General features: G+C 42.8%; 1 protein-coding gene across 1 annotated transcript; it reads right to left on the bottom strand.

Moving 5' to 3' along the window:
- Positions 1-844: 844 nt before the first annotated feature.
- LOC141651241 (uncharacterized) lies at positions 845-1,333 on the bottom strand. The gene has a single exon (XM_074458960.1). It carries the CDS (start codon positions 1,331-1,333, stop codon positions 845-847), a length of 489 nt encoding a protein of 162 aa, XP_074315061.1.
- Between the last annotated feature and the right edge of the window lie 19,675 nt (positions 1,334-21,008).

Here is a 21,008-nt window from a genome sequence, read left to right as displayed (position 1 = left end):
TTTCCTACTTGCCGGTTCTTGGTATTCTGGAAGACTTTCCTCAGGACCAGATCTCCCACCTGCAGGGTTCTTACCTTTACATTCTTATTATAGATCATGGCCACCGTTTGTCGGTACGAAGCCATCCTAAGCTGAGTGTTGGTTATGAGCTCGCCTATCGTGTCTAGGTTGCTTGCCATTTCCACCTGGTTTCGGTCTTCTGTTATGCATCCGTACCTGTGGGTTGGGACCCTAACCTCAGATGGAATGACTGCTTCTGCTCCGAACACCAGGCTGAAGGGTGTTTGTCATGTTGCAACCTTGGGTGCGGTTCTGTCAGCCCAGAGAACCAGAGGCAACTCTTCTGACCACTTGCCACCCTCCTCTAGTTTCTTTTTTAGGTTTTCCACAATAATCTTATTGCTGGATTTGGCTTGTCCGTTGGACTGGGGGTTCCTAGGAGTAGACTTCTGCAGTGAGATATTCACCTAGCACAAAAAGTTTCTGTCTTATTTCCAATAAATTGAGATCCATTATCACATATAATCTCAGATGGAATGTTAAACCTGCATATGATATTGCGTTTCATGAAAGATATAACCTGGTTTTCTGTAACCTGGGAGGATAATTCTGCTTCTATCCATTTGGAGAAGTAGTCTGTCATGGCGAGCATATAGACTCTGTTTCCTGGTGCCTTGGGTAATGGTCCCATGATGTCCATTCCCCACTTCATGAAGGGCCAAGGCGAGATGACCGGATGCAGAGGCTCTGCTGGTTAGTGGCTGACGTGGGCGTGCCTCTGGCAAGCATCACACTTTTTTGCGAACTCCACGGCATCTTTGCGCATTGTGGGCCAGAAGTATCCCTACCTCAGTGCTTTGTTGGACAGGCTCCTACCCCCTGCATGATTTTCACATTCTCCACTATAGAGAGCATGCAAAACAACCTGAGATTCATCCCGATCCAGGCACCTGAGGTAGGGTCCTGCGAGGGAGTTCCTGAACAAGACACCATCAATTAGTGTGAATCTGGATGCTTTCATTCTGAAGCTCCTTACCTCCTTTTTATCTGCTGGTAGGATATCATTTTGCAGCCAGTCCAGGTATGGTTTCCTCCAGTCTGGAGTTTCTTCCTCACCACTGGTGCTGCACAACACTCCTGTTTCCTGTTCAGGTTTCAGTATCGCTGGTTCCAGCACGTGGACAATTGGTATTGTGGAGATTGCTCCTGCTTTGAAGGTTGCCCCCAGGGTAGCTAGGGCGTCTGCTTCTGCATTTTGGTCCCTGGGAATCTGCTTGATGTTGAACCTAGCAAATTTGAGGGTCAGTTCTTTTGCTAAGTCTAGGTATGCCATCATCCTCGAGTCCCTGGCTTCATAAGAATTATTGACATGGTTAACTATTAGTTTGGAATCACTGTAAACCCTGAGGTGTTTGATTTTCAGATCCAGAGCCAGCCTCAGACCCAGGATCAAGGCCTCGTATTCTGCTTCGTTGTTTGTGGCCTTGAATTCACATCGTACCGCGTGGACTATGAGGTCTCCCTAGGGTGATTTGAGCACCAATCCTACTCCTGCTTCTCTTGCGTTGGAGGCTCCATCCACATGCAGCTCCCATACTTGTTCTCCTTTATCTTCCTCCAGGTTCAGGATGTCTTGTTCTGCCTGGGTCTGGAAAGCCGGGCAGAAGTCAGACACAAAATCTGCCAGAGCCTGAGACTTTATTGATGTACGAGGTTCAAATTTCAACGCTCAGGTGCACTGACCACTTAGCCATCCTTCCTGACAATTCTAGTTTTCTCATGATAGTTGTTTTGGCAGGAATTTTACTGAATAAGAATATCCTGCCATAGGAGATGTTAAGGGATGATCTAACTCAATTTGACTTGCCTGACCTATGTAATTAGATAGAAAAACAAATAGAATGTAAAGACACAAGGATTTATACGTGGAAAAACCCTGGGAATAAGGGAAAAAACCACGGGCACCAAGCCAGGAGGGGATTTCACTATCATTTTGGTTTGCCTGACAGGGGATTTGTATATCAGGCGTTTTGCTAAAATAAGACTGATCGTAAATAATTAGATATTGTTTACAATAATGTGAGTAATAGTGTGATTGCAAGGATGAATGATCAAGTGTCCTTCTTCTTTAATCTTCCTTGTTATTTATACTGGCCTTCAAACGGTCTTTTTCAATACTTTTAAGGTTTTCCTTGTAAATAGGCCTTGTGCCCTATTTTCCCGGGATTGGTTGGTTGACTCCTAGAGTTGGCCGCCTTTATCTCTGCTTACTTGACTCTCTTCATTTGCTGTGGACTTTGTTGAATGAGTCTCCCTTGCAAATAGGAGCCTTTTACTTGAGCTTTAGTCATCGCCTGACATGTCTTGATGGTGCTTTAATACGTAATTGGCCGAGATGTTCATTCAGGCTTGACATTTTAGATGCATGTTCTGTTCTTTCCTTCTGGCTGGTGCCTGCTCTGGTGCTCAGGTGCTTCGTATAGAATGCCTTATATCCAGGCTTGGTTTTAGACATTGCCTGATTCTTGTCTAGTCAGGCAGGACAATTTTGGGCCCAACAATTGTCCCTTATCTTCTTATTCCCTTAGTGGGTCTGGCCAGGAATAAGGAGATAAAAATTCGGGCCAGGCAAAAATTGTATAGGGTTATTTAATCGGAATAGAATTTGCGTTTGGTTCAACTTCTGTAACGGCTATATTGCCATTATTAGGGCAGATTCACAAAACCCTAGGAGAGTCATGATTAGGTTTATCCACCTGTTTTTGCCCGTTTGTTTTTGCGGCTATAAATATCTCTCTCCGTTTTATTTTGCTTTCACATTCCTAATCTTCAAACTCTTCTTTCTCTTTCTAGAATTCCTTTTGCAAAAGAAAATCAGTCTTCAATTAATTCTATAAAATATGGCTGGAGGGAGGAGAAAGACGACTGCATCTAAAGCTCCTGCTGAGGCTGAGAAGGTTCTTGTTGTTGTTGATGTTCCATATGTCATCCCTGAGGATGAAGTAGTGGAGGTGACTGCTCCTCCAGAAATTTTATCTATGTCATACAAAGGGGTTGAGTATACTCCTGTGAAGGCTTTGGTTGCTTCTTTCCATGAGGCCAATCAATTGAAGCCAACTTTTGAACATTATCTGAAGGGCAGGGGTCTTATTCCTGCTGAAGCTGAGGTTTGGATCCCTGAGAGCGGTCCAGTCAGGGCCCATTGGGGTAGTCTAGGCTGGTTTTGTATCTTTGAATGGGCGTTCAAGGGTGGATGTCAGCTTCCCCTTTCTCCTTTTGTGGCTGAAGTGATTACGGCTGTCAGGGTTCCTCCATTCCAACGCATGCCAATGGTTTGGAAGATTGTTCATTCAGTTGAACAATTATGTAATAAACATAAGCTGGTCATTAGTGTGGACAGCGGGGGCCACGGGGGCGCTTGGGAAACAAGCGTTTGCATTTTGTATGGAGTCGCCACTAATTTTTATGGGAAATTGGAACCGTTCGAATACCTCGCGTCATGTCAAGACACAAAGTAGAGACATGAACACTAAGCAATCGTTACCCTTAGCATTCTATGTCTAGAATGACTCTCGTGGATGCCAATGAACACGGGTGTTCACAGATATCTAGAGTAAGGGGTGAGGGTACGTATTAGGAAGCTCTTTTGATCGAACACCTAATCCCGCCCGCCTCGATAGCGGCCTCTACTAATGATTAGGGAAGTTATTCGTACTCGATATATCGTCGGCTATATGCATGCAATGCAACATCCAAGTTTTAATCCTAGCATGTGAAGATTAGTACTAAGTCGGTGGACAATTAATTTAGCAAACAATTGGGTCGAAGTAGGATTTAATGCTCTTTTACATGTGAAAGCATACAAGCAATAAAAGAAATACAATAATTATAAATTACAATAACGAAAATTACATTAATTACAAAGGATTAGGCGATTTATGTCGAAAATACCTTTAAAACGGATAATTTGATAAAAAAGATAAAAGAAAGAAATAAATTAACGAACAGATCAGAAGGTGATATTACGGATAATAGTTGATTAATACGTAGTCTAAACAAACTAGGTCAAGGCAGAAACGGAGTTCGGGGAGACGAACTCTCGGCCGAGAACAAAGCGCAGAGAGTGCGTCCTGCCTTCCTGAATAGGCGCAGCAGACAGACTGCGTCTGTTCCTTGGCTCGATCTAAATTTTGTGAAGCCGTAATTGCAAGCCGTTAATGTTAATTGGTGAATTTAATGATTGATTAATGATATTTACTCGGATGAAAGTGATTAACATGTTATTTAACATATGAATGGGTCATGAAAACAGTAAAACATGAATGAGACGGAATTAAACGGATTAATACATGAGATGGAATAATGACAGAAGTGAAAAATATTAATGAGTCAAACAAATTAATTCAATTAACTAGGTTAGATATGATAGATTAATGATGAATATACGATGAACAGATGTAAACTATATCAAAGACGAATTCCAGAAACCCAATATTGATGAATTGAATCTCTACAACCCGGAATTGAATTTAATGACGAAAACCCGCGAATATGAGATTATTTGGGATTTAAGTCGGATTTAAATAATAAAAACATATTAATGATGATGATTATAACATACATATGAATTATATACTATCCTAACGAAGAATTAACAAATAAACGAAACAAACAAAAGGATTTTTGACGAATAACGAGATTTAACGAAGAAGAAAGGAAGCGAGAAGCGGCGGCCTCACGAAGAGGCGCAAAGCGAATCTGCGCTCCTTCAAGAGGCGCAGCGATTCTGCGTCCTTTCTCGACTTGGTTATCTCTTTGGAAATCCGTAAAAAAGAGGTTTTAAAACATGGTTTTAGAAATCGGCTTTAATGGTATTTTCGACGTAAACCTTACAATTGATTATACAATAAATAAATACAATAAATAAATAAGAATTATACACCCTCAGACTTACATGTTGACGAAACGAGAAGGACTAAGATATCGATTAGCGATGCTCAACGCGAATACAAAGAAAGTGCCCTCGTAAGAGGAAAACGATTAATTAATTAAGTTGATTATTGTGTAGTTGGTCAAATTGGTCGGTCATGCAACGGGGAGGCTGGTACTCAGAAGGATCCGAGCTTACGTGGTCGAAAGTTCAAGCACGTAGACGCCAAAAAGTAAGAACAAAGTCTAGAATGCAAAGGGAGAAGAGAAGGGCGGACACTCGCGTGAGAAATATGAGGGGCGAAGGCTCCTATTTATACTAATCACGTGAAGGAATTAGGGTTTCGGAGACTCTTTGGAAGTGAATCTCGGAAAGATATGAAAAAGATACGAGAAATATGCGAGAAAGGGCCTGGGAAGAGGCACGGCGACCACTTGCGTCTCTTGGAAGAGGCGCAGACCTGTGCGTCTGTTCCCAAGTGGTTTCCTCCCGAGAAGAAAGATTTCCGTGTTTGAGTTATGGTAGGACGGAAATAATTCGGTTTTCCTTAATATCTTATGTGAATATTACGGAAATTGCTTACTAAAAGATAAAATTTATGAAATATGGAATAGAAATATCCGGAACATTCCAACATTCGACTCGGGTTTTAACGGTTATCGAAAAATGAAGACGGTTTTAGGCCCGGACTCAGAATGTTCTCTAATTCTCAAAATGACCGTATCGGGACGTAGATGACAACTAAGAGGTAGACATTAATATTTGAGCAATCACTTGACGATAATCTTACGAATTGTCACAAATCGTTCCGCGTACCAAACATGCGGCCCAATCATCACCGGGTGGTTTGCGGGAGGTGCAGAAATGAGGTATCTACAGAGCCCCCACTTTGACTGAGGCTTGGACAAGGCGTAAGTCAAAGTATAGCCATCAGGTCAATCGAAGATTATAACCTGACGACTGTGGCGACGCGAGGCGGCTCAAGGGGTCTGAACCAAGGACCTGTCGTCGGGAACATTTTAGAGTCTGTCGACTATCGGGGAGGGTCGTTTAAAGTCCATTAGACTACGTAAGGAGGCTCGCCAGCCATAAGGAGAGACCATACCTGAGACTTCTTCTCGAGATGCTTCCGGAGGTGCGTAGGAGCTAAGGTTAAGCGTAGGAGCTAAGGGTAAGACCTAAAGAATACATAAGGATTGGTGCTAGGGTGTGGGACCCTAAAGGAAAGCATCGTCGGGAAGGAGGCCTAAAGTAAGTTCAACTTAAGGGTAACTAAAGCTTGGGTATAGGAACTCTATTGGTTTGGGAACTTGAAGGCTTATGAACCTAAAAGGATTGGGATCCTATAGTCAAAAAATCCTAATTTCGGGTCTACGAACCTAAGAAAGAAGGCTTTGGTTTGGGAACTTCTGGAGAACGACACCTTTGCACTCTGCGGGGGAACAAGAAATATTGTGAGTAGCAGGACACAGGCGGGAACTGCTGAGAGAAAAATGCCTTGGGTAGTCTTCGAGAAACAATTGCGAATAGCAGGACACAGGCGGGAACTGCTGAGGGGAAATCTGCTTAGGTAGATCGTCAATCCTTACGTCTTGAGAGAGACATTACGTCCGCTTACTCTCGCTAGAGACGCGATTGGTAATTGATTCTTCTTGTCATGAGAGGGAAAGTATATCCGCTTACTCTCGCTGGAGACATAACGAAGGTGTGTTGAATTCCGTGAAGGAACCAATGCTCGTTGCGACAAGCAGAAGTTCATGGAAGGAATAAATAATGTGCGGCAGTCTGCTGCGGTCTTGGAAATGCGGGTCGGAATGAAAGAAAATCGCCAAACGGACCAAAAGAATGAAAATAACACCGGGGAAGAGGCGCACCAAAGATGGGCCTACAAATAACGAACTCATAACGAATTTTTGAAAATTCGTATGGAGGGAACAAAAGGAAGAGGTGCAGCAAGAGCTGCGTCTCTTGGAAGAGGCGCAGCGCCTGCTGCGTCTATTCCCCAATTTGGTTTCCCTGCGTAAAAACGCGAAAATCAGGAGGCTTTGTATTCATTTGCTCGAAACATAAATCACACATTTCTCTGTCAAATCTTCACCATTTCCGCCAAGGTTTGATTCAAAAGCTCGCATTAAACATGACTAATCGAGGTATGTGTCTCAATCTTGCATTAATCTTCTACATTTGTCCAATTTTGAGCCGAAAAATCTAGGGTTTATGACCCTTTCGATCGAAAATTTGGGGCTTTTCCCCCAAATGAATTTGCCTTGTCAAATTGACACTAGAAATGGATAGTATGTAATATTAGGAACATAACCATGTACTTGTTTCGAATTTTCATCAAGTTTTGAGCCTTTGAGTGAAATTTGAGACGGTTTTACAACTGAACCGTAAATTGCTTCGAAAATAGCCTTAGGATTGCCCATTTGCGATGAAACTTGACATTTGGGATCCTTGAATGATGGGTAAACTTTATACCATCTCGGAATTTTGGTTTGTGACAGCTTTTTCAGGACACTTTTCTAGGGCATAATCGCTATTATAGCGAAATGCTGTCGAAATTTCGACTCGAACCCGGAACTAGGCTTCGAATTAGGCTTGACTTGACCCAATTTACCACATGAGTGATCGGGTAGGTGGGAATATGGCCAAGGATGGCAAGAAAAGATCGGTTTCAGGGCTTCCGAAGGCTCAAAAATCCCTTAACCAAGGTTTGTCGTCATGTGACGCGGCCTGAATTTGCTTTAATGTTGCAGGTGATGAGGCTTCTACTTCTAGGAGAGCTCCCATGGAGATCGACGCTGCTACTGTCGAGGAGGCTTTGGAGCAGGCCTTCACCGCTGCGGTGATGGGCTGGGGGACGAGGCTCACGAGGAGGAGGCCGTTGAGGAGGAGGAGGCCCCGAGACGGGCCAACGTCGGACGAGGAGGTCGTCGGTGAGAGGGCTCCGCGTGGGCTGAGACTTGGGAGAGCAGGCACCTGGTGTGGGCTGCAGAGGGTCACCTGTCCTACAGGACGGTGAAGAGTTTGGTAAATAGGAATTCACTACTCACTACTCATCCCTATTCATTTTTTATCCAAATTTCTTTCAAATTTCCTTCAAAACTAAAGATAGCTTTGTTTCAAATCACAATAGGAGGTCGGGAACATCAGGTCGTTCTCGGGTTACACGACAGCGATGGAGCACTACGAGCGGCTGTCGGCGGAGGAGAGGGCCATGATCGAGCGTGGAGCGTTCGGTCCTTTGGTTGGTGTCCGAGGGATATCGCGAAGAGGAAGTTGCGGGCTAACCTTAGCCTGGTCCGTGCTTTCTTGGACCGATTACGGGATACGACTTCCACATTTCACATGCCTTTTGGTGAGGTGGGAGTCACTCGGAGGACTACGGCATGATTTACGGTCTACCGTGCGGGACCAGGAGGTGGTGTGGCGGAGACGCCATGAGGGCGGACTCGGCCGAGGCGAGAAGATTGATCGGCTGGAACTTGTCGCCGAAGGTGTTCACGTCTTGGGTTTGATACCCGTTCTTACGTTCGAGACTACTTTACGGGGAAGACCCGGCGGCTGGTGACGATTGATGGGAGGGAGACGGCTCCTCCTCCTGTCTGGTGAGCGGGCCTCGTCGTGGCTTTGGTGGTTTCTGTCTTCGATTTACCTCGGAGACAAGGGCGAGAGGTCATCGACGAAGCTTCTTCCCTTCCTTTCGACTGAGTTCCCTAGGACGTTGGGGCCCGGTCATTTCTTGGTTTCGCGGTCCTCATCCGCTTCATGAGGGCCATGGTTCGTCCGGAGTTGATGGAGAAGGGGACTTCTCCTGGTTCTGTCGGACCTGGACTACTGCTGGAGGTGCGAACCTACCTTTAGACCAAAGTAAATTCCTTTCTTTATCAAATTACGAAAGATCGTCATTGATTATTTTGCTTTTGCAGGCGTGGGTGTACTCCTACTTTCCGAGTCTCGCGCCCAAAAGGACGGAGCCATTGGAGAGGGCCTATCCCGTGGTGAGGGATTGGGTGATGTGCCGAACGAAGAGCAAGCGTTCTTCTCACAACGTCTACCGGCGGGACGTGAACGCTCTTCAGCTGAGCAGCGTGAGCATCCCACTTATATTTCCTCGTGCTTCTTATATTTGCTTTTAATTGATCGTAGGAATGATCCTTTTTATCTTGTCTCAGTGGGTGCCCAGACCTTGGGCGGAGTACGCTGGAGCGCCTCCTTTTGTGGCTGAGGTCCTTCGACCTAGGAGCTCGGGCCGATCGCTGTTGAGGACGTCGATGGGTCTGTGTGGTACTTGGCGAGCGCTTGGCTCGTCGGTGCTCGCGGGCGTGTTGACGGTTCCGTCGATCCTCCCGGGACGATGTTTAGGGAGCCTTCGAGGCCGAGAGGGAGGCGGACTTGGGCGATGCCGTGGTGACGCCCTTCTTCTTCTTCTAGTGAGGACTACTCGGCGTTCCTTTACGGGAGACGGCGTCGGCCGGTGGTGGTGAGTATCTTTTATTTTTCCTTTTGATTTGATTTTTGAGAATGATGAAAGATCATCGATTGATGAGAACCATTTGTCTTTGTAGGAGGTCGAGGCGGCGGGCATCGAGCCCCCAGAGTACCCCGAGACCCTCGAGTACACTGACGCGACCGGGAGGACGACGATCTCCGAGCTGCGTGACTTTGACGTAGCCGTGACGGATCTTGGCACGGACGATTGGCGATCATCGATTCGGAGGGTGAGCCTCTAATTTGTATATCCTTTGTGTAAGAACACATTTGATTGAGTTTGTTCAATTGTTGAGAATTTCTTTTTGAAAATGCAGGTTGCGCCGTCTCGGTTTGTGGCGTTGTGGAGGGTGGCCAACCGGCTGCGAGCTACTGCCGTCGAGGCACTTGTCGGCGGTCGAGGTCGTCAGGTATGAACCTTACACCTGTTTCCATTTTTGATTTTTGATTTTCTAATTTTGCTTGAATTGATTGACATGAGCCAATTTATCGTTTAGGGTGACCGCGAGCTGGAGCGAGAGTTGGCCCAGTCTCGGGAGGAGACAGCTCGCGTGTTGAGGGAGGTCGAGGTTCGGGATGCCGAGATCGCCGCTCTTGTGGCGAGAGTTGCGAGTTGGAGGGCGCCAGCCCGATAGTTTTGTGTAGCTTTTTTGTTTGTTGGCTGTGTCTTGTACATTTGTACATTGGGACTATCATTTTGAACATTTTTGGACTTTGTTTGGGGCTCGAGCCCCCAGTTTGTACATTTCCTCCGTTTGGTATATATACGATGGCCTGAGTGCCTTTGCTGCTGGGTTGTGTTGCTTGTATCTGCAGGTTAGTTTCGAACAGGTTTGGTAGATGACGGTTTACGCCGTCATCCTGCCGAAATTTACATAGAAAAACACGCAAAGCATACATTTTTATATACATATGGCCTTAATTAGCGCAAAATGATAGACTCAAAAGAACGCGAAAAATGCAAAAAATGCAGAAATTTTGCCGGAAATGACCGGACGGTAGGGAGGGTTACCCCCTAAAAAAAGAAAAAAAAGAAATCTATAAGTTTAGAAATGAAATTAAAGAATAGAAATCAATATATACAAGTTGAAATTAAAATGAAAATTATTTCCTAAAATGAAAATGAAATTTATTTCCTTAAAATGAAAATGAAATTTATTTCCTTAAAATGAAAATGAAATTTATTTCCTAAAATGAAAAATATACAAGTGTGATATAATGGCAGAAATGTCGATGTCGCCTCGAAATGCGTGCCCGCGAAATTAGGAAACCTGAAACATGGTAATCTTCCCGTATTTACCAAAATAATAACCTGTAGGAATAGGAAATTATTTGTTATGGAATTAGGAAAGATCCAACGCGGAAAATCACAGGAGTGAAGCTCGGGAGGAGGCGCAGCATGAGCTGCGTCCCTTTGAAGAGGCGCGGCAGTCTTTGCTTTGTTTCCCAGTTGTTCTGTTCTGACGGATTTTTGGAAACAGCAATTAGTATAAATAGAAACGTTGATGGAGCGTTTATTCACACAAATCTTCCGTTTCATCTTCGTCTAAATACACAAAATTCTTCAAAATAAATTTTCTCATCATGAATACTTTGGAGATCCGCTTGAAGGAATGGACCAACGAGTTTTCAAATATGGAGAAGCATGATATGGGCTCTTATAACTTTGGATCGTTGTTGAATTTGAAACTCATCAAGGTTGTGAAACCGTTCTTGGATGCTTGCCTTGACTATTGGGACCCAAATTACCATGTTTTTGCGTTCCCTGGAGGTGATATTTGCCCCTTTCCCCCGAAGAGATTCTTGCTATTGGTGGATGGGACCCCGAACATTTGCCTGCCATTCCTTCCACTTCTCAAGGGTACAAAAGCAAATTTAGAGATTTGCTCGGATTGACTAGACTTGAGGTGGACCGTCTAGTTACCTCAAAAGGTGTGAGAATGTTGGACTTCATAGATCGATTTATCAACAGGGCCGACCCCACCGTTTCTCATGTTGCTAGGCGGAGGGCATTTGGCTTTTGCTTGTTGCATGTGTATGTCTTCCAAGGGCATGTTGATGAAGACTTGAGAGGTGATCCCCGTCTTTTGGGCTTTGTTGAGCAGATGGAGCTGCGCAGAGCCCGCCTTGCTTATGCTTAGGAGAGATTATATTGGGTTTGGATAATAGGAAATCCAACCGTGACCTGCCGTTCTTGGGGAGTCCCGTCATTTTGCAGGTAAAAGACACTTTTTTTTTTCTTCTTTTTTTTTTTCTTTTTCGTTTTTTTTTTTCGTTTTTTTTTTCGATTTTCGTTTTTTTTTATTTTTCGTTTTTTTTTTTTAATGTATAATACCTTCTTTTGGTAGGTTTGGCTTATGGAGCGGCTCCGATTGATCGAGCCCCCAGTTCATGCGCTTTCCTATCATGCCCGTTCAATCGCGATGAGGACAAGGTTGTATATGGTGGACTTCACGCGGGTCTGTGATTATTGGAAGAACAAGCTAAGGAGCGATGATGGTCCCTTGATTAGGTGGGTCGTACCGTGGTGGCACCTCAAGTCCATCCTTTGGAGTGTCTTCTTTGGATCCCACTAGGTCGGTGCGCATTCCTGGATTGGAGTTTATGGTGTGCATCTTCCCGGAAAGGCTGATGAGACAAGTTGGGCTGAAACAGACGATCCCGAGGCTTGCCGTCCCGCAGACTGCTACGGCGCTTACTACAGAGAGCCGAAGAGAGTGGGCTATCAAATGGGCCCAAATAAACATGTGGTTCTTGAATTTCTCCGCCAATGCTTTATGGGTGTCGGATTCTTATCTGCGGTGGAGAAAGGCTACAACTCTGGAAGAGCGGGAGAAATTGAGGAAGCGCGAGCCTATCGACTACAAGGTGCGCGAGGGAGAGAAAGAGAAGGAGAAGCATCTGACAGAGGGAGAAGAAGAAGTCGGGTTTCAAGTTGTTCATCCTTAGAAGAAACCGAAGACTACTCCTGTCGCAGAGATGGTGATTGGCAAGAATGGAAAAGCTAGACCTCGAGAAAGGCCGTTGGTGATTAGGTCTGAAGTGGCGCAAGAGCGTCCGGCTCGAGGTCGTGACAAAAAGTATGACAAGAATGACAAGGGCAAGGGGAAGATGGAGGAATAGCCCAAGTCTCTTTATTATTATTTGATTATTATTATTATTGTTGTTGTAATAAAAAGGAGGGATTTTTAGAATCCTAGCCTATTCTATTTTTTTATTATGTAGCGTATTATTATTAGAAGATGAATGGAATAAAAAGGTTAAGTGGTTATGAAACCGTGGTGATTTTCTATTTATTATTCTTGTCGAATTTCAAATGCAATGCAAATGTCCTTCTATTTACATTTTAGATATAATGGATTGAATCCCGTGAAGGATTGCCTACGTATTCACTTAAAAAGCGAAATCAAACCCTTGCGCGTAGTTCGAATAAATGTAAAAGAATAATTGTTCGAAGCAAGAGCTTGTAATGAACGTAGAAAATAATCGTGAGCTTTTGCTTACTCTGAAGGTGCGAATTTAGTTTGTTTGATGATACGAGGATGACAAATTTGTCAAAATGCAAGAGCACAGTGACATTTAGCTTATTTCAGCTTGGCCAGGGGCCGTTTATTTAGTGCCACAAGAGCGACACGTGGGGGTACGCGAGGCGCGTTTTCATTCCTATTCTAGGCATAGTATCGTTTCAGTTGGTCAAGGTTTGTTGGGTTTGAAAACTCATTCCCATCTAGGTCTGTGATCCTAACCGCACCCCCTGGGAGTATGGATTTGACTAGAAATGGTCCGGCCCAATTAGGTTTGAATTTTCCCCGTGGGTCAACAGGTAAGAGAGCTCTAACCGATTTAAGCACCAAGTCTCCTTCTTTGATGTTCCTTGGCCTAACCCTTTTGTTGAAAGCCCGTTTGATACGTGCTTGATATGTTTGGACATTATGCAAGGCGCGCGACCCTCGTTCATCCGGAGGATGAGCTCTTCATATCTATCCCTCTTCCAATCGGCTTATGGGATTTGACTTTCTAGTAAAATACGCAAGGATGGTATTTCTAGCTCGACCGGTTGTACAGCTTCCATGCCGTAGGTCAAATAGAAAGGAGTAGCCCCAGTGGGCGTCCTGACAGATGTATGATACCCCCATAAAGCAAAGGGTATCTTGCTTGGCCAATCTCTATAGTTGTCAATCATTTTCTTGAGAATCGTGACAACATTCTTGTTTGCCGCCTCTACCGCGCCGTTAGTTTGTGGTCTATAGGGCGAAGAGTGGTGATGCTTAATCTTGTATTTGGCTAGCAATTGCTCGGTTTCAGCTTGGAAATGTGATCCGTTATCGCTAATGATCTCATGTGGGCAACCATATCGACAGATGATGTTGTTTTGTATGAATCACTAGTAGAAAAAGTCTCATTGACATCGGTTATTTTACCCCATTTACATCGCTTTTGTGGCGATGTTTCTGGGGGCGACGTATTTAGTATTTTTACCTTAACATCGATTTTAGAACCGATGTAAATAGTATACAATTAACATCGGTTATAGGTGAAAACCGATGTTATTTGTGTTTCAATTACATCGGTTTCTTAGTAAAACCGATGTTAATAGCATCTAATTTACATCGTTTTTGGTGTAGAACCGATGTAAATAAGATACATCATTTATTGACTAAAACGATGTAAATAGGTATTTTTATTATTTAAAAAAAATACATTTGAGGCGTTTTTAATGGGGAAAACGCCTCAAATGAGAGCTTCAATCAATTAAAAAAAATTACATTTCCAAAACCCATAATGTATAAATATACATTGTTTTGAAAATAAATATTCTTAGATTTACACATAAATAGAGACCTGTAGAATACCTCCTCGATAAATAATGACAATATTGATAGTAAGATACAAAATGAAAATTAAAAAACTAATATAATAGTGTAATACTCCTTGTTTGTTCCATATATTTGAGCTGATATGCACGAGCTAATCCAGACAAAAGCCAAAGTTCAAGCCCTCCTCGCCTTGACAGTAAGTCAGCCATACACTTTCCGCTACCCTTGACTCCATAGTCCATACTGCCACTTTAATTCCAACATGCAATACTGAAACAGCTAAGTCATATTTAATTATAAAAAAAATTCATTGCCAAATGTCAATTTAGCAATTACAAACTGAACAATTATGAGAGTCGAGCATAATGGAATCAAAGATCAAAGAAAAACATACTTGCCTTCTCTCGCTCCTTTAACTGTCATGAAATCAGCATTGAACTCCTGGGTGGATCAATCAACTGCAATCTACGACATGGTAGAGACCGCAAAGTGAAAGTGCAGAAAGGCAGCAAACCAGAATCTCAGAGTCACGTCGCATAATACATACTGTGAAACAGTAAGACCCAAACATAAAATTAAAAAGCAAATGCTTGTACACGATCATAGTCCGGCATTCTATAATTACATTCCAGGAATATTATGATACTGAAATAACCATTTTTTTCGTATCTTAGAATGGAAATAAATGTTCCACATTTCTGCAGCAGCTCAGGAAGCACTAATCAATATCAGACGACTTCATCTTATTCAAGAAGCCAAATGACCACTGAATGGGCCATAATTCTAAGATGCATATTTAGTATTGACAGTACAAGACCATTTTCCACTAGGAGGAATCTTTCGACTTTTCGCAGCTAAAAATACACACTCCTTACAAGATCACAAATTCTCATTTGTGACGGGTATATCCGTCGCAAGCTTGCGACAGGTCAAGTATTACCAACGTGAGGTAGATAAGACAAAAACAGAATGCCTAGGGAGTAGCAATCTGTTTTGTCTTTTCTAACCACATGGGTATTACTTGACCCGTCGCAAGCTTGTGACGGACATATCCGTCACAAGAGAGACTTGCTCTTACAAGATTGTGCCATATGCAATCAAATTGCAAGTTTGCAACCAGTTAACAAAATTTGCTCAATGCAACAGATAAATATTCCCACCAGAAACAAAATATGAGAGAATAAAGGTCAGTATGTTAGGTAACAGAGTGCATCGTAAGTTTAATATAACATAAGCTTAAATTTGACTAGAATGAACTATAATACATAACAGCATCAAATGTCGAAAAACACTTACCCTTAAACGGTTAAACCTAACAAGTTAGCCTTCCAAATTCAAGTAAAGCAGCTAATCAAATGATCACTTCCCCATTCTTAATGGTTTTGCATTTTGACAATCACTTTAAGTGAACATACACACAAGGTTTCACATAAAACCAAATTAACCAATGTAACAAGTACGACTTGGCGATTCATAATATACAATTTACAAAAGGCCTAATGCTTTATACTGCTTATGCAGTTATGCCACAAAATATACCCATAAAACCCCAGGAAATAATTCAACAGAGCAGGATAATCTACAAGGGACATTTCTAGTCATAAGAAACCCGATGATCAAAGTCCCAGATAATTACAGCCAGGAAAAAAGCTTATAGAGAATCCTGGCTCCTCTACATACGTAGTTTAAGACTAAATTGCCTGCATACAAAAACTACAAAGGACACCATGAGAGCACTAAAATGTGAAATAATGCGTTTTTCTCCTAAGATGGCTTCAAACCAAAAAAAATCATAAAACAATGGGATTACATCAGTAGTAGATAATTAAGAGGGAAAAAAAAATAATAAAACCCACTCTTTTGATAACAGGAGAGCTCATAAAAGACAAAAATCCCCTAACACAGGTTCATATTGCAACAAGATAGTGAAAAAAAATCCTGAGATTCATCCCAACAATTTAGTACCTGTAGGTACTAAATGAATCAGAAGCATAATTTACAGTACTGAGGCTTTTTATCAGATCAGAAACCTGTAGCGGAAGCACACATCAGATATTGGCAGAGCAGCTAGGCAATTAGCATGATGAACACCTTTAACTCACTCGAGTTTCAAGCTACATTTTGAATGAAAAAAAAATTGCAGCTTGGCCTCAACGCTTTGGCACTCGGATTAATTCTACGAAAAATTGTCAAGAAAATGAACAGCAAATAATTAGATACGCTATATCCCTATCCTAGAACATATTCAGCACACTAATAAGCTGTCAGGCATACAATTCAGAGATAGATAAATGGAAAGCGGGTATTATCCGTAGGAAGACACATTGAAAGAAAAAGATGGGCCGGTGTAACTCTACTAACTTTAGGATTCGGTACCTCGCTTCGATTGATCAAGCCTTCAGATGTAATGAAAGTTTATTGTTGACAATGGCAACTTTCAAATTCCTTGTTGAGGAGGGCACGCTGCAAGGCATGCAAAAACAACAGCACAATATCAATACGATATTCACATTTTCACCATAAGAATTTGCATTAGCATTTTGAATAACAACTCATCATCACAACTGTAACAAAATAAATCATTAAACTTCAATATAGCCCACAACACCAGGAAACCATTTCGACAACTTGGATATAACCTCAATCATTTGTTTGTCTTTTTTAGTCTTTAGGAGGGTATTTTAATCAAAAATGAAAAAATGATTGGGACGGAGTATAATGTTTACTGCACGGGTCTGCTCGTCACAATCAAACTCCCACACTCCCACTCAAAACTCACTGCTCTTCACTATCATCATTAATCTGGGTTCAAACAAACTATAATTTGAGGATTAAAAGTCAATCAAAGATCCCCTAACTTCTCCGGCCAATAATTCTGATGCTAAGCATACTTTCTAATTTAATTCAAATACTGTTGAACACAAAATGAAGCATAATTATTGTTATCATTATCAGGAAATCGCACCACGAATTGAACAATACTTCAAAAAAATGTTCACATAATCAAGCTTAATTATCATATCAGTATACGTTGTATGCATTTCAGTTTTCATATGCATTAGCAATGATCTAGAATGTAAAGAATTGGTATAGAAAAGATGGACTTACTTGTGCATCAACCAAGATCATTTCAACGCCATAAATCTCGCCCTTGTTCCTATGATTCTCTCGTTTCCATAAGCCGACAACACGAACACCGAACTCGACATTATGAACGTTCTTCGCGAAAATAACAAGAGTACGCTTTCAGATGATAAGGCGATAAAACCTGGGATGTAGATCGCCTTGCAACTGCATTAAAGATGATTAGTGATTCCCCTCCAAGGTTCCTAGCCCAAGGAAGAAGAAACAAGAATGATGCAAGTGCACAAAATAGAGAGAGACAAGGAAATCTGGTAAGAAATACAAACAAATCCGCCGGAAATCGGCGGCGGAGGAAGAGAAATCGGTGTGGCGGCGGATGGTGGTGGAGACAGCAGAGAAGAACGAGGCAAGTAAAGAGAAATCGTGCGGCGGCGGATTGTGACTTGTGAGAGATGAAGGGCATTGTGGACGATAAAGTCAAGGGTCGTGTGAAAATGAGGGGCAGGCAGTTGGTCTATTAATCGTTTGCAGTTAATGCGAGTAGTTTTGGATCGGTTATTTAAAATCGATGTTATATTAATAATAGTATAATACCCAATTTACATCGTTTATGTTAAAACCGATGATACAAATATTTGTGTACATCGTTTTTTAAAAATAATCGATGTAAGGGAAAAAAGCTATACACAATATACATCGGTTTTTGTAAGAACCGATGTTATTTATAATATTTACATCATTTTAGCTAAAACCGATGTCTTTGTGGCGATGTCAATAGGACTTTTTCTACTAGTGAATTTTGCCACATTTTTAGCTGTAAGACCAGTGTAGGAAGTCGCTTCTACCCATTTGGTGAAATAGTCGATTGCTACTAGAATGAAACAGTGACCTCCTGTTCCGGCGGGGGTTATCTTCCCGATTATGTCAATTCCCCATGCAGAAAATGGCCAAGGAGATGTCATTGTATAGAGCAATGAAGGAGGGACATGTTGTACATTCCCGAAGATTTGGCAGTTGTGGCAATGTCTTACGTATTTGATGCAATCGGATTCCATTGTGGTCCAATAATATCCCAAACGTGTGATTTTCTTTGCCATCATGGGCCCACTCATGTGAGGACCGCATTCTCCGTCATGGACTTCTTCCATCACCTTTCGTGCCTGTGAATGATCAAGGCAACGTAGGACTACACCAAGAGGTGTTCTTTTGTATAATTCTCCCTGCATGAGAATGTATTGGGAAGCTAGTAGGCGTATAGCGCGTTGTCCCCTCTTGTCCATATCTGGTGGATATGTACCATTAAGCTTAAAATTCGGGATTGCTTGGAACCGGGGTTCTGCGCGATTTCCTCTTCATCGGTGATTTGGTGGACATAAGCCTCTACTCCGACTGGCGTTCGATGCACAAAGGCATTTCCACCATGTGATCTGGCATATTAATCAATGATGCAAGTTTCGCAAGAGCGTCCGCAAATTGATTTTCCTCCCGAGGTAGGTGTAGGTAGGTTACGTGATCAAAGAATTGAGCGACTTGGTCTATCCTAGCCCGATAAGGTGCGAGGCTTTCGCTTCGGATTTTCCAAGATCCTGTAACTTGGTTAATGATCAGTGATGAATCCCATGTACTCGGAGGTTTTTAATGCCTAAGCTCACTGCCGCTTGTAGTCCAATGAGACAAGCTTCGTGATTCTCGGCATTGTTTGTCACCTCGAAGTCGAGTTTGACAAAGAATTGGTGTATGCTCACCTTCAGGAGAAATGAGCAACACTCCTATTCCGAATCCTCTTAAGTTTGATGCTCCATTAAAGTACGGTCCCGAGAGTCTACATCGGTTTGGAGTATATCCTCGTCTGGAAATGACCAAGTATCTATTGTTTGTTCATCATTGATAGGATTTTCTGCGAAGAATTCGGCGACGGCGCGACCTTTTATAACTTTCGGTGGCACGTATTTGAGGTCGAATGCGAGAGCATCAAGGTCCATCTTGCTAGACGTCCGTTGAGGACGGGTTTCTTGAAGAGGTATTTGACCGGATCCATTTTGGAGTATATTTTGACGGAGTAGCTAAGCATGTAATGGCGTAGCTTCTTCGTTGCCCACACAAGAGCGAGGCATGTCTTTTCGAGTTGTGAGTATTTGCACTCGTATTCCAAGAACTTCTTACTAAGGTAGTAGATAGCTCTTTCTTCACTTCCTACGATTTGTGCCAAAGATGGCACCCATGGCCGTTCGATTCTTGTGAGATATAAACCAAGAGGTTGATCTCGTTGTGGTGGCATGAGCACCGGTGGTTTAGCCAATATCTCCTTGATTCGGTCGAATGCCTTTTGACAATCGTCATCCCACATGGTGTGGTCTGTTTTCTTGAGTTTCTTGAAGATAGGCTCACAAATCATCGTAAGTTTCGATATGAATCGACTTATATATTGCACCTTTCCTAGGAATCCTCTGACTTCTTTTTCTGTTTGAGGTTGTGGCATTTCAATCAGAGCTTTGATTTTGGAAGGATCTATTTCTATACCTCGTTGGCTAACAACGTATCCCAGGAGTTTACCAGATGTTACCTCGAACGTGCATTTCTGAGGATTGAGCCTCATGTTGTATTTTCGTAGCCTTGTGAAGAACTTGCGAAGGTTCGCAATATGCCCTTCTCTTTCCTTGGATTTGACAATCATGTCATCTACGTATACCTCAACTTCTTTGTGCATCATGTCATGTAGGAGCGTAGTTGCGGTGCGTTGGTATGTAGCTCCGGCGTTGATCAACCCGAATGGCATTACCGTATAGCAGTAGGTTCCCCATTGGGTGATGAATGCGGTCTTATGCATATCTTCCATGGCCATCTTGATTTGGTTATAACCCGCATACCCATCCATGAAGGATAGTAATGCATGGTCCGCAGTATTGTCTACCAATATGTCGATGTGAGGTAGAGGGAAGTCATCTTTTGGACTTGCTTTGTTTAAGTCCCTAAAGTCAACACAAACGCGGATTCTCCCATCCTTCTTGGGTACGGGTACTATATTAGCTACCCAGTCAGAATACTCGGAAACTTTGATGAACCCGGCTTTGAATTGTTTGTCAACTTCTTCCTTAATCTTTAGAGCTCATTCCGTTCTCATTCGTCGAAGCTTATTTCACGGTTTGAAACCAGGCTTAATCGAATCCTATGTTCGCGATATCCTGTCGATCCCTGGCATGTCTTTGTAGGACCAAGCGAAAACGTCTTTGAATTCATTTAGGAGATCTATGAAATCGGCCATTTCGGTAGAGCTCAAGGTAGTCCCTATCCTAAGTTCTTGGGGTTCTAGTTCGGTTCCTACGTTGATGGGTTCGGTGTCTTCTATTACTTTGGTCCCCCTTCCCCTTCCCCGTAGTATTTATTTGGCTACGTAGGGAGGTATTTCGATTAGTCCGGGTCTTGGTCATCCTCGGTATCATCGTAAATGAATGCACTCTAGATAACACAAAGAGTAAGCAGAACCCGATTTATTCATATTAAAATTTGAGTAAAGTTGAAACAAAGAAGCCAACCGATCCATGGTCGGTGGCGGCAAAGGACAAAGTGGTTGGGGCATTTCCCGAACTACTGTGACTACTCGAGACGAAGCTAGGAGAAACGAAGGGAGTGGGGATGACGACAGAGTAGACTTTCTAATGACTTCTCTAGACTCCGACTCGACTCCG

This window comes from Silene latifolia, chromosome 4, assembly GCF_048544455.1.
Source record: "Silene latifolia isolate original U9 population chromosome 4, ASM4854445v1, whole genome shotgun sequence".
NCBI classification, from domain to species: Eukaryota; Viridiplantae; Streptophyta; class Magnoliopsida; order Caryophyllales; family Caryophyllaceae; genus Silene; species Silene latifolia.
The sequence above is the reverse complement of the archived record's forward strand: the minus strand, read 5'-3'. Positions and strand labels throughout refer to the sequence as shown.

Coding starts and splice junctions, on each gene's coding strand:
- LOC141651241 (XM_074458960.1), bottom strand. CDS start 1,333: ATGGCATACCTAGACTTAGCAAAAGAACTGACCCTCAAATTTGCTAGG.